General features: G+C 44.6%; 1 protein-coding gene across 3 annotated transcripts in view; it reads left to right on the top strand.

The window, feature by feature from the left end:
* FAM49B (family with sequence similarity 49, member B) overlaps positions 1 to 3783 on the top strand; it is a 40544-nt gene extending 36761 nt beyond the window's left edge. For all 3 annotated transcript variants that reach the window (XM_008941745.1, XM_008941744.1, XM_008941746.1), the window contains 2 exons: positions 233 to 303; positions 2986 to 3783. In XM_008941745.1, the coding sequence (XP_008939993.1) occupies positions 233 to 303; positions 2986 to 3049 (135 nt within the window). In that variant the 3' untranslated portion in view covers positions 3050 to 3783. The remainder of the gene's footprint in view (positions 1 to 232; positions 304 to 2985) is intronic.
* Positions 3784 to 12574: the final 8791 nt, after the last annotated feature.

Genomic DNA, 12574 nt, shown 5'->3' with positions numbered 1-12574 from the left:
CTGGCATCAAAGTCACGTTGTCTAAAGATAGGCAGATTTTGAAGTTGCTAAGCCATTCTGTCATTAGGAAAATGTAATACTGAAAGCTTCATTCCTTTCCAATATCAAGAAAATATCTTTACACTGCTACAACATTTAAATACTTTTTTTTCTCTGATTGTAAAACACTTGTGTTAACTTAAAAGGTATGATTTGCATGAAAAAAAACCTGTATAATTTTTTTAACTCCTAGATGAAAGGATGCATCAAAGTTCTTAAAGACCAGCCTCCTAACAGTGTAGAAGGTCTTCTAAATGCTCTCAGGTAATTTTATTCTTATATTTGAAATATCTTCATGTGAAGTTTCATAAGTTGTCCAGGGCATTTCCTTCAGCAATGAAGTATCCAGTCAGTATTAGAGGTAAAAGGTGAATGTGGTTATTGTGTGCTTCTCTTCCAGTGTGTCTTGAGACAGAGAAGCTGTTCATTCTCAGATAACTTTTTCTATACCTTAACTGCACGCAGGTTAAGACAGGCTCTGTAGAGGTTAGGTGTGACAGAGTAGATATTGCACCAGAACTTAAGACTGGTGACAAAGTGTAATGCATTCTAAAAGCTAACTAGAAGTTATCGGTGATCACATCTACTGACTGAACTAGTGAACAAGCAAACGAGCAGCTCGAGTGTGCACAATGTCACTTGGGCCAGCTTGCCAAAGAGATGGTGGGAATAGTTTGCATTGGTTATATCCTCAGCTGTGTGCAGTTTGACCATGGCTTAATGATTTTATTTATTAGTAGTAGCATATAAGAGTAGTTTCATGTGATTGTTTTGTGGATAGCTTCAGGTGTGTAAGGGCAGGTAGTTTTCTGGAATGTAACGAGAAATTGTTCCTCTTTCACAAAGCATAGGGAGGTAATTAAGGCAAGAGTCTCAGTGGCTTTGCTGTAGTGAAACAAAACAAGAAATCACAAAAATTGGAGAAGACAAATTAATAGTTCTGTCTAGAACTAAAAACTGCTAACTGGTCTCATAGAGGTGTATCTGTAGTCTGCAGCGTGTTCTTTGTGTGGATGTCCAGCATCAGAGGAGAGTCACAAGAGGTGCCAAAATGTGATAAGCAGAGGAATAGCTATGGCCTTGTCCTAACTTGGAAGAGGATGGTATTGCTTTGGTAACAGTGAACAGTGCCTGCCTATTGTTATTTAGGCACTCACTTTGAAATGGGGAAGCTTTAGTTTGTCTCGCCTCAAAGTGTGCAGTTGTACTTTCTTTTCTTACCTGTAGTGAAACTGCTTTGATTTCATTGGGCCTCCTTTTTTTTATCCCCTCTTAAGATGTGGTAAGAAGTGAAATAATGTGGTTTCACTTGCAAAGTTTTTACAGATTATTAGCTAAAGAAAAAACATTAAAATCTGGACTTAATTTGAGACTTCATGTGAGTATTTCCATGCTGGAAGAATTTTGTTGCTCATCTCTGAACCTCCTGTATGTGATCAGTCTTTGACATGGTGACCACTAGAAACACAAGCTTCCAGAGGGAAAATGCTGCTATTAGCATTTTTTTCTGACTAATTTATTGTGATTGCAGCTGCACATGAACACTGATCTTTACTGGTACCTCATTTTTCCCCATAATGGTTGACACAAAGTGCAGTTCAGGTTCTCTGTGGTGCATTACTTTGTGGTTAGTACTGAAAGCTCAGTCTGTGCTGCCATGCTGACCTTTCACCCCAGCAACACAGCGCATGCAAACGTACTTTAGCAGTCCTGGCTTCAGACATTTGATTACTCTTTTGGGTGGGATATTTAAATCTTCTTTTAAATCACATTTGGAGTTGTTAGGAAGAGGTGCAGAGGTGAGCTGCTGTGTGCGTGTGTGGTGAAAGCCTATTCGGGATGTCGTGAGAAATTAAGTCCAAATCTGAAGTCTTTGATTCTGAAGGAGTGTTAAGTTCTTCTATTTCTCAAGAGATAGATAATGTGTCTTAAAAGCAAATGGAAGCTGGTATGAATTTTGGAGGGAGATCAGCTGTTTATAATTTGAAATTCATGTAAGTACTGTAATCATCTTCAGCTTTTTCACATGGGCAGAATACCAAGTGCAATAACTTTTCAGGGTTTTAGAAGACCTTAGACCTCTCTTTTGTGGAAAGTGGAAATTACCAAAAAGTGCTGAAATCTGTTTTGATGTTCCAAAACAAAAAATCGTTGTATATTCATCAAATGAACAACTAAAATAGTATTGTGGTTGTGGATAGCAATAAAAAATGCTAATTTAACATATTAAGTTTAAATTACAGAATAAGTTTTTATTTCTAGATTACAATTAGGGCAAGATCAGAGAAATGAACCATACAAGGAAGCGAGCATTGAGGATATATAGTACTTGGTTTTAAAATAAGAGATGAGAAAGCTTTTTTTGTAGTGATTTAAAAAAGTGGTAATGTTCTGGAGAATTTTGAAGGGAGAAGGAGCTGTACTAAATACATGTATACTTTTTAGTTTTAGCAGCACAGTTACTTCACTAAGTGGGAAATTAGGTTGAAAAGCCATTAAATCCATTCTCATTGAGGGATCTTAGAAAGGTTTGGTCACTGGGAGTTTTGAAGAAAAAAATTCTGAAGGTGTGTTTGATTTGAAGACACATCCTATGGACAGACCTCAGAGTTAGTCTCATAAATAATGACTTCTCACAAGTGGTAACATGCATTTACCATGAAGTGGCCTGTGAGCACGAAAGCAAGCATCCAGCTGGGGCTTATTTGTAACACCCTTTGTGCAAGGCTGTTGGGTGATAGTTCTGACTGACAGTAGAACTTTCTGCTCAGAATGTCTGATTTCTGCACTTTGTAACTATGGAATGGGTGATGCTCTGTAGCTGAGGGTTTTATTTTACACTGGTACAGTCAGGCTGAGCCATAAACAAAGAAATTGCTTCTTTATTAAGCCAAAGTGAGGTAGCATCTGTGCTCTTCTTAACTTGATTTTTATTTCTATGTTTAGGTACACAACAAAGCATTTGAATGATGAGACTACCTCCAAGCAAATTAAATCCATGTTGCAATAACAGTTACCTGGAACTCGCACCTGCTGTAGACAGTATTCTGCAATGACTGAGATGCACAGATTTTTTTTTTAGTGATTGCAACTACTATCTTGTTCATTCTTGCTTTTTATTTTCTCTCTTCCTGTTTACTCTTTTTTTTTTTTTTTAATCACTTTCTTGTTCTTAAGTAAGCTCAGACTTCTTTTCTGTGCCAAATCAATGAAAATTATCAGTTCTGGAAAGTATTTCTACTTTTCAGAATAGCCATCCTAAGTGGCAGCTAATTATGCGTTGCATTTGGATTTCTCTGTACTGGGGAAAGATTTGTGACTTGAACTAAATATTTTTAAACTTGTGGTTTTTTTCTTTTTTTGAAAAACTAATATTTAATATTGCTTCTTCTGCATGGCAAGACTGCCTACTTCTGCTATTTAAAAATCCCTTGATGACTTCATTTTCTATTGCAGCTTATTTTCATGTGCAACCATGAGGAAACTAAAAGCAGATTTGTTTAAATTAACTGTGTTTGTACAAAATGGTACCCAACACAAAGGTTTTTTTAAATGAGTAAAAACTGTTTTGTTTAAAAGTTACGTTTGCGTTTTGACTCATTTTTGTAAGGATGTATGTTGTATGTTTAACCTTTAATAACTAACGTTCAGCTGTGGTGTGTGCGTAGCAAAATTACGTATGCATGTTCATGTCAAATGATTGGCTGTGGATAAGATAATAAAATCAGCTTTCATTTTTCTAAGTGTGGTTTGATTTACCAGTATTTTGAGTGAGATGTCTTCGTGCTCTTTGGATTTTTACAAAAAAATAAATTTATAAATTTTATATAGTGAAAACTCTGCTGTTTCATTACCAGTGACCACTGGTCTCATGCACTGAGTCAAGCCTGGTGTGTTTCAGGGTCTTTGCTCTTCCCTCTGTGCTGCTTCCCTGTCCCCAAAAATATTACTCACATGGGGCTTGGGGGAAAGAACTTGTCCAGTCCACACAGAACTTGGTGGACATTGCTGAAGATCCTGCACATTGGCTCCCCGTGTTGACATCTCAGTGCAGTCATCAGAAATCGCGTTCCATCCTAGGGCTGCCAGCCAGGCTCTGTCCATACCAGTGCTGGGGAGGTCAACATCCCTTGCTCTATATACCAGTGTATACTCTTGTGGATTGAGATATTCTGGACCATGTGTGAAATCTGAATCATCTTAGCATACTAAATAATGTTTCCAGTTTAGCATTTTTTTGAAACAAGTACTAAGCTTTGCTAGGTCAGTGAAGAGAAATAAAGCTTTTTTTGATGAGGGGAAGAATTGAAAGGAGAAAAGAATTGAGCATTACCAGCAAGAACATTGCTGGGAAGTGGCACGTTTTGCATCGATGGGCAAACGCTGGTGCACCTCGTGTGTGTGGTGCTGTTGTGATTACGCCTGAAGTGAGTTGTCAGTGTCCTGGGAAGGAGATTTGAAACCTGCAGGCATGTGTGAACAATCCAAGCTTTATTTGCTGGACAAATAGTATTTTGTAACTTTATGTGGCATGCTAGGTCCAAATGTAATATACCAGTGTGACCATGTTGGATTTCCTGTGGACACCTGCTGCACCTTCAGGAAAGATTCTCTTTTTTTTTTTTTCCTTTTTTTTTTGGTGTTTTTGGAAAGAGATCTGCAAAAAAAAAAAGTCTACATCATGACGCCTGAGAGAGCCTGAAGGAGGTACAAGTGTGTATTGATGGTACCTGTACATCTTTCTCCACTAGCCAAGGTAAGAGATTTTTTTTCTTTTTTGCCATTGATGCTCAGCAGAGGCTCTTGATACAGGGAGAGAAAACCATGTGCTGTGCTGGCTAACAGGAATGAAATAATCTTGCTTTGACATGATCCTGCTCCCTGGTCCTTTTGGCAGCATCACAGCTGAATCCAGCTGAGAAAAGGCAAAATGATTTATTGTGGAGTGCAGGTTTTTTTAAAGGAAAAAAAAAAAATCTTTCCCAGAATTGTATGAATGTGACAAAGTGTATACTAGAAAGGCAACCTTTCTGCCTGTGACTGAAGGGGTGACTGTCCTCCTGGTTCATTACACCTAGGAGGAAAAGAAGTAACTTCATAGCAACCTTGTTACTGCGACTTCAATTATCTAATCCTCACGGGAGGAGTAGATCTACTCCTGACCAGAGTTGTGGTTTTTTTTTTTTTTGAAGTAAAGCTTTCTAAAAGAAATCTAACTTACAGAAAAAGGATTTTAAGCACAACTTGGGTATTTGATGGTTTTTATTTCCCATCTCATTAGAAAACACTTGAAACAGTGAATTATGGAAGAACCAGCCATATATAGCAGATTTCTTTGTCTGCCTCAATGGCTACTGACTAAAACAGCACAGAATTTCTTCAGTCGACTGTTTTGGACAGCTCTTCCTTTCTGCTGCCCTCCAATATCTCTGCTTTTAAACACTGTTGTTCTTGTGGTCTGAGAATAATTGGAGCTTTCCTTTTTTTTTTTCCCCTCCGGCATTTGTGTCCTGCAGTTTCTCTGTATGCAGCTGGGAAAGGAGATTAGAGCTGGCATGCCTTTGAGTTGGCTGGCCCACAACTCCACAAGCTTCCCTCCTCATGAGCTTTCTAAGAGAAGAAAACAGGCCTTCCAGTGGATCAGGCATCAGCTGCTCAGGTTCTTGAACTGGAACTGCTCCATGTTCGCTGCTCAAGCTCCGGTGCTTGCTCCTTGCAAACCACTCTTTAATCGCTTCCATCTCTCTGCTTTAATTCTTCTGTTATCTGTGGTAGTGGACAGAAGAGCTGCTGGCAGGCTCAGCACTAAGTATTGGCCACTAAATGGCTTTTATGTAAGTTTTGGGGAGAAGTTGCTCACTTTGGCACCACCCTGGTGTATGTGATAGCCTAGTGTCTTGGGGTGCTGGGCTGGGAGGCACTTGCTAGTTTAAATACTTTGCTCAAATTTTCCACCCTCCCTTGGCTGTGAGCTGGCATAACCACCTTGTACCTGTTGTGGGTGGAAGGCCCTCTCCTTGTGACACTGTCTTTGGGTGTAAATGCTACTGCTGCTTTCTTAGGGGCCTCAAATTCCAGGCATTGGCATGTCTTTGGGGGAAGTGAGTCCACAGGGGCTCGTTTGAGTCAAAGACCAAGGTTGATGCTTGTCACCACTTGCAGACAGTAAAGTGGCTGCACAGCTTTCCTCATGATCACAGGGCTAATGGTGTGTGCTGCCCCACAAGCTCTGGACTTTTATCTGCAGTTCTTTAGTACCAACCTGCTTATATGATACTGATTTGGTTCTTAAAATTTCATGTGAAAAGTACACAAATTATGGGTATGTTTCCCTGAAAAATTATCCTTTCCTGATTGTGTCTTTATAAACCCCATCAGGATTTGACTTTGCCAGGAATGCTGCTTATTTCCCAGGAGTTTCATCATGGCTGGAGCAGATCTGGAGAGAGAGATCCTGGAATGGCTTGTTGCAAGTGGACTGGAAGCATTCTTGGGCAAACAGTTCATTCTGGATGCACCTTCCTCTGGCTGCTTTCTCCCGGCTCACAAAGCCAACACCAGGGTGTTCTGCAGCAGGAGAACTGGTGGCTCTTCAGGCTGTTGCTTCACTGGATGGATGCTCATCCTCCTTTGCTTCAGGTTTTTTAAACTTAGTAGTGTCTTTCTGTCCCCAGACAAACAAGTCCTACTTGAGGCAGGAGGCATCCTTGATGTCCTTTCTGACTGTGTTGATGGGGTTACTTGTGACTCAAAATTCTCTTAAACGCCTGTTTGTGAAGCAGATTCTTTGATAAAAGTAGAGAAGTAGTTCTGAATTGCCAGACTGTTTGCTCTTATGCTTCCTTTTGGTGTTTTTCTGTGGCCCAAGTGAAGTTTTTTCACTTGTTCTCCCAAGTCTGGTGTAATGTCTGCTGGCCAATCAATAGCAGCAGCTCTTCGTCCGGGGCAGTGAAGCAAGGACTAAAGCAATCCCAGCATAAAGTTGATGCTATCCATTTGCATATAGATTTTGTAATGAATTGCTGTCACATGGGATATTTAAAAACAGGATCGTTCCATCCTCCTCGGTGCCCTGGATCTGGGGCAGTGCTTTGCTTCATCCTCCTTCAGTCCTAATGGTCCTTTCAGGTTGGTCTCATCCTTCTGTTTAATGACTGTGATGATACAAGGGTGTCTGGGCAGGCTAATCACCTCAGTTAGAGGTATAAGAAGGGCTGTGCCTGGTGAGCACATCTGGCCAGGTGTATTCTGACTCCATCCATTGAATCTGAGCCATGTTCTGGTCCCTTTTTGTCATAGCTGGAGTAGTGTGTAGCGGGTGTTTGTGGGTTAGATGGGGTGGAAGTGAAGTCATCTTGCTTCTGCAGGGATCTTACAGGTTACAATACTTGGGCAAGGGGTATAATAAAGCTTTCCAAGTGCTGTGATTAGTTCATCAGCAAGTCCTTGAGTGCATGGTAGGCTGGTACATGGTTACATGAACTTGGTGTGCTATGAACATGCTTACTAAGGTTGCCTTTGTGTGAGGATAGTCTTGGAGCTCCTGGGGCCACACTTAATTTCAGCCTTTCTTTTGGCTGCCCTGCTCAGTCATGTCTGTGTTTCACAGTTACAGCTTCACACAAGACCATTGTCCTTTTGAAAAGCATTCATCTAAAATATAAGGGAACACTTTGGTGCTGTCTGTCACCTTCAGTGTGCTGCTGTGGTTGTTAGGACTGACTGAGAACACATCCTAGGCTGGCTCCTGGCACCTTAGTTTGTACAACAGGAGTTGGAAAAGATCAGGAAGTGTATTTGTCCTCTCCTCTGTAGCAGTCTGCGACACCCTGCAGGCTCCTGCTCTGGGGACCTGCGTTCCCTGCTCATGCTTGAGCTTTATGCAGAAGCCAACACATTGCTGCAGGGGTCAGAGGTATCTGGCAAATGAGGTAAGGAGTTACAGGCACTGGTGACTGTGGTGAAGTGGAACACTGGAGAGCTGTGTCCTCTCCTGGCTCCTGTTGTGTGTTTCCTCATTAGTGATGGTAAATCCCTTTGACCTCAAAGTCTCCAGAGGTGTCTCTGTGTTATCTCCTTCCCTTTCCATCCAGGACGTTTTGCTGATGGCCCATCTGCAGAAGGTTGGAAAGCTCCTGCTGCAGGTGACACATAAAGGACAGCTTTGTGGCTTTGATTATTGCTGGTGAAAAAGTAGACCATGAACTGATGGAGGCAGAGAAAAGGTGGCTTCTATAGTCATAGCAGTCTAAGAAAATCCCAAGTGAGAGCTGGCCTGGCGAGAGCATGTATCTGGCTGGATCTGTGGCCCATCTTTCCCTTGGATGCAGGCAAGGAAGAAACCAAGCTGCTTATTGTGTCCTGGCTCCCTGTGTTCCTGCATTGCACGGTTTCACATACGCCATTGTGTCAAAGTGATGCCTCAACACCGGCCCAGTGAGTGGCCAGTGTCCAAGCTTGGGAAAGGAGGGTAAGCACCCATCCAGCTCATCCCGTGCAGCTGGAAACATGCCCATCATGTGAAGGGGCCCATGAGACACATCCGACTGCAGGGTGGAGGGACATGCTGCAGTGTGCAAGCGATGGCCCCGCAGCCAGCTCTGTGACCGCTGGTCGGCACTGGTGTAACCAGAACCAGTGTGGGAGTGGGCTTGCTGAAAGGCTTCAGCTCAACTAAGGTAGAAGTCTTACCTGTGCCTTTTCCTGGCTTTTAAGCAACTGCCTTTAGCATCTTTAGCATCCTGGCTGTTGTTTTTCAGGTGATACACTCCGCGTTCATCACTCTGTGTCTTGGAAGCGGCTTGTGGTGCCTGGGAGCAAACAGCCACTGGAGACCTGGGCCAGAGGTGCCTCGTGTGGGTCTGCCAGCCGGCCACTGGCGTCCTGGCTGGAGGAACGGTGACCTCGTGCCTTGGGAAGGAGAGCTGGCTGGTATCACAAGGAGTTTCCTGACACATCTCTTACACTAACACCAACATCTCGCAAGTGGAGGAGGGAGGCTCATGGGAGACCTTTTGGCTAGACTGAATTAAAGGTCGAGAGGAGGTGTCTGTTAGGAGATGTTGCTGTACTGAAAGGTCTTTCCTGTCTTGAACTGAAGTTTGCACTGAAATTATAAGTTCCTGTGTATACAGTTTGAGGTGTCAAAACTCAGAAGCTGGGAGACACTGGATGAAACCATCATCTGTGGAGCGTCGCTAGTAACTAAAAATGTAACTTTGGCCAGAGTTGCAGAAAATTTTTTCTTTTGTATTGATTTCATAAACCAGAAAATGCTCCCAGCAAAGCTGTTGCATGGCAGGAAAGAGGAATGGGCTGTCCTGAAGATGGCAGTGGTGCTCTGCTCAAACCTGTACTGGCTGAATGCCACTGTTCTTTGAGAGCGACTGTCCCACCCACAAACTCTCCCTTCTATAAATTACTGCAATATTACTTTTCCCTTCAAAGACTCGGTGATCCATTGCTCTCTTTATTTCTCCCCTCATTTCAACACATTAACACAACTTGCTTCATGCTCTGGCTTTGCAAATGAGGAACAATTGATGCCGTGGTGTAATTGCATGTCTGCTCCCAAGGAGGGAACTCGTTTAAAAAACAAACGACCCCAGACCCTGAAGTTGTGCCTCTGCTCATCTGCAAGTCTCTGAAGAATTCTGAAATACGCTGTTAATCAAAAGCTAATTAAACATTTTAATTAGTTTTTGCGGGGTGGGATTGGTTATGGAAGGTGCTGCCTAGGTCTTTATAGGAAGCTCTTGCTCTAGGGAGCAGAGTAGGGAGGGACAGAGCAGAAGAGTTTCAGTCAGTCGCTTTGTTGAAGGGCCTTCAGCCTCAAAGGCACTGTCATCTTCATCATCTGTCCCCTGTCCCCTCTAGCAGAGAGAGCTGTCTCTCACCAGCGAGGCCTTGGGCATGGTGCTGTCTGCAGGGGCAGCATCAGCTGCTTCCAACCAGCCAAGTGGCTGCTCCACGCTCAGCAAACTGGCCCCTTCCCACGCCTTGGACTCGCATCCACTCCCCGGGTCTGAACCCCGCTCTGCAGCCCCCCGGGGCAGAGATGGCTCGACTGAGGCTTGGGTCTGGAATCCCTTGGAAGAGCTCTGATGGGAGAGCAAGCCCACCCCATCTGCACTGTCTGGAGTGTGGGGGAGCTGGAGATCAGACCATGGGAAATTTCTGTGGTCTGAACCTAGATCAGCATTTCCAGCCATTGCTGTGTAGAGTGCTCTGTGAACTTCTGTGTGTATTATCTGTCTTTTAAATAGCCCCCTGTAAATGCTGTACGTTTACAATAAAACCTCTGTTGCAGGTAAGGGAGGAGCTGATACTAAGCACTGCAATGATTCCTTCAGTCTGCTGCATCTCACCCCCACCCCTGGCCTGAGACTTGGGCTGCATTCTTTCCCAAAACTGTTTTGGAGGGATTTGGGGAGTTTTGTTTGGATTTTTTTAAATAATGTCAATAACAAATGCAGCTTGAGACTGCATCCAGTGCAGAGAAGTTTCTGGGGTCTGATTAGCCTGAGGTTAGGAATGTCCCACACTCGATTTCTCTTGCAAAGGCAGAGTTTGGCTCCGAATCCTCGATGCGTTTTTGGGTCTGAGCGAGCACCCGAGGGCTGCGCCGAGCCGCCCCGGGAGCAGCCCGAGGGGCTGTGTAAGCACATCGGAATTCGGTCAGTCTGCGCCGCTTCCTCTTGGGCCAAGTGTGGGAGATGGAGGAGGGCTGAGTGCCGGGCGGGGGCTGGGGGCGTGGGAGGGCTGGCAGGCGTGCTGGGCGCTGCTTCAGGTGCAGCCTGCTGCTTTCACAGAGCAAGCCATGGGAGAGCTTGGGAGCCAAAATGATGTCTGTGTCACTGAGGTGCTCGTGAGATTTGAAGCACCCTTTGAAAGCTGATCTTTGTGCCAGGATCGTGTGTATGGTGACAGGCATGAGGTGGACTCTACATGGGGAAAGCAGACAAACATGAATTGCAGGAATTTCTGGGGATAATTAATCAAATTGCTCTTTAGGAGTGATTCAGCCACTCAACAGTCCTGTTGCCTCTTCTAACCAACAGCCTCTTGTCAGAGATGCCTGTTTATCAGCAGGCAAACAGCATCAGTGCTCACTGAACCTCAGGTTTCAAGCACAGGCTTTGGATTCAAGCCAGGAGAAAGGGCTGGTAACTCCTCAGTAGCATCACTGGAAGATAATCACCTATCAGGACTCAGAGCAAATGCTGCTTCCCACCCCATCAGTGTCTATTAGCACTGCTGACTGTTAGGTGCCATCTCACTGAGCAGAAGTGTTCCAGGAAAATGCATGAAAATCACTTAGATTCTTTTGTAAAGGGGTTCCCAGAGTGAACAGCAATGGGAAATGGACTGCTTAGGGTTGGTGTTGCTAAACTTGCTAAGTCCCACAGGAATCAACCTCCTCCCACCTTCTTTTGATGCCTGCGTGCAGCCACTAGAGAAACTCCTCGAATGGGCTCAGCCCTGGTGCAGGCGTTGCAATGATTGCAAATCGTGTTGCACAGCCTGTACCAAAGACAGACCATTGTCCCTAGCACGTGGGCTTTTGAGGGGATGTGCACAGCCCCAGCTGGCTCACCTCGCTGGTGTGGAGGTAGCTGCACTTCGTGGGGACGTCACGGCAAACAGCGTGTTTGCTGGTGCTGCCACTGCATCCCCTCTCCTGGTGCCCGTGGCACTGACTCGTCTGGCTTGGAGTGTTGGTGCTTTCAGTGCTTTGACTGACTCCATGGGCTTAGCACATCCCAGAGAAACCTGTCCACTCCTCTTGTCCTCTGGTTCAGCCATGGCCCATCAGGGCCCCAGAAGAAGCCCAGAGAGGCACATAGACAGGGCATCCCTGGCGAGGCTCACCTGCTCCTGTATCAGCGCTGGCTGACCCAGGTGGCTGGGCCACTTCTGTCCCTCCTCCCTGCAGACAGAACAGACTCGCCCGTGGTGGGACTCTGGCTGTGGGGTAAGCCTGGCACAGCCTGCAGCACGGGGGTTGCTCTCGCTGGGACAGAGCACTGCTGTGCCAGCTGCCCCAGCACATCTGCTCTGTGCCCTGCCCTGGGCGCTGCCTTCCCACTGCAGTCCCTGTTCCACACCTTCTCCAGGGGGCTGGTGGGCCTGAGCCCCTACCTAGCCCATAATCACTAGGTGTCGGGGACAGAAATTTGGGGTTGGCCATTGAATTCCTTTGGTTACCTGCTAGCTGGTGGAAAGAGAAGTCAAAGAGGCTGCACATAATAATGAAAGTTTTGGTGAATTGAATAGATCATATTGTATGTCAGTAAGTACTATGGGCTTTACTAATTTTCCTTAGACAGTTTTTCTCTGAAAGTGTATGAGCTTGGGTCTCCTGTGGTGGGGAGCTGTCTCCTCGTTCTAGCTTTCTCATATGCTATAAAAGCACTTCAAAATAGTTTCCAGTATCCAATTTGTCTAGTGCTAATATATACATAATGTATATATTATATAATAAACCCCAGCTGTTTGTAATGAAGAAACTATTAATTGCAACTCCTGGGGGGGG

Source organism: Merops nubicus, unplaced genomic scaffold, assembly GCF_000691845.1.
Source record: "Merops nubicus isolate BGI_N331 unplaced genomic scaffold, ASM69184v1 scaffold11596, whole genome shotgun sequence".
NCBI lineage: Eukaryota > Metazoa > Chordata > Aves > Coraciiformes > Meropidae > Merops > Merops nubicus.
The sequence above is the reverse complement of the archived record's forward strand: the minus strand, read 5'-3'. Positions and strand labels throughout refer to the sequence as shown.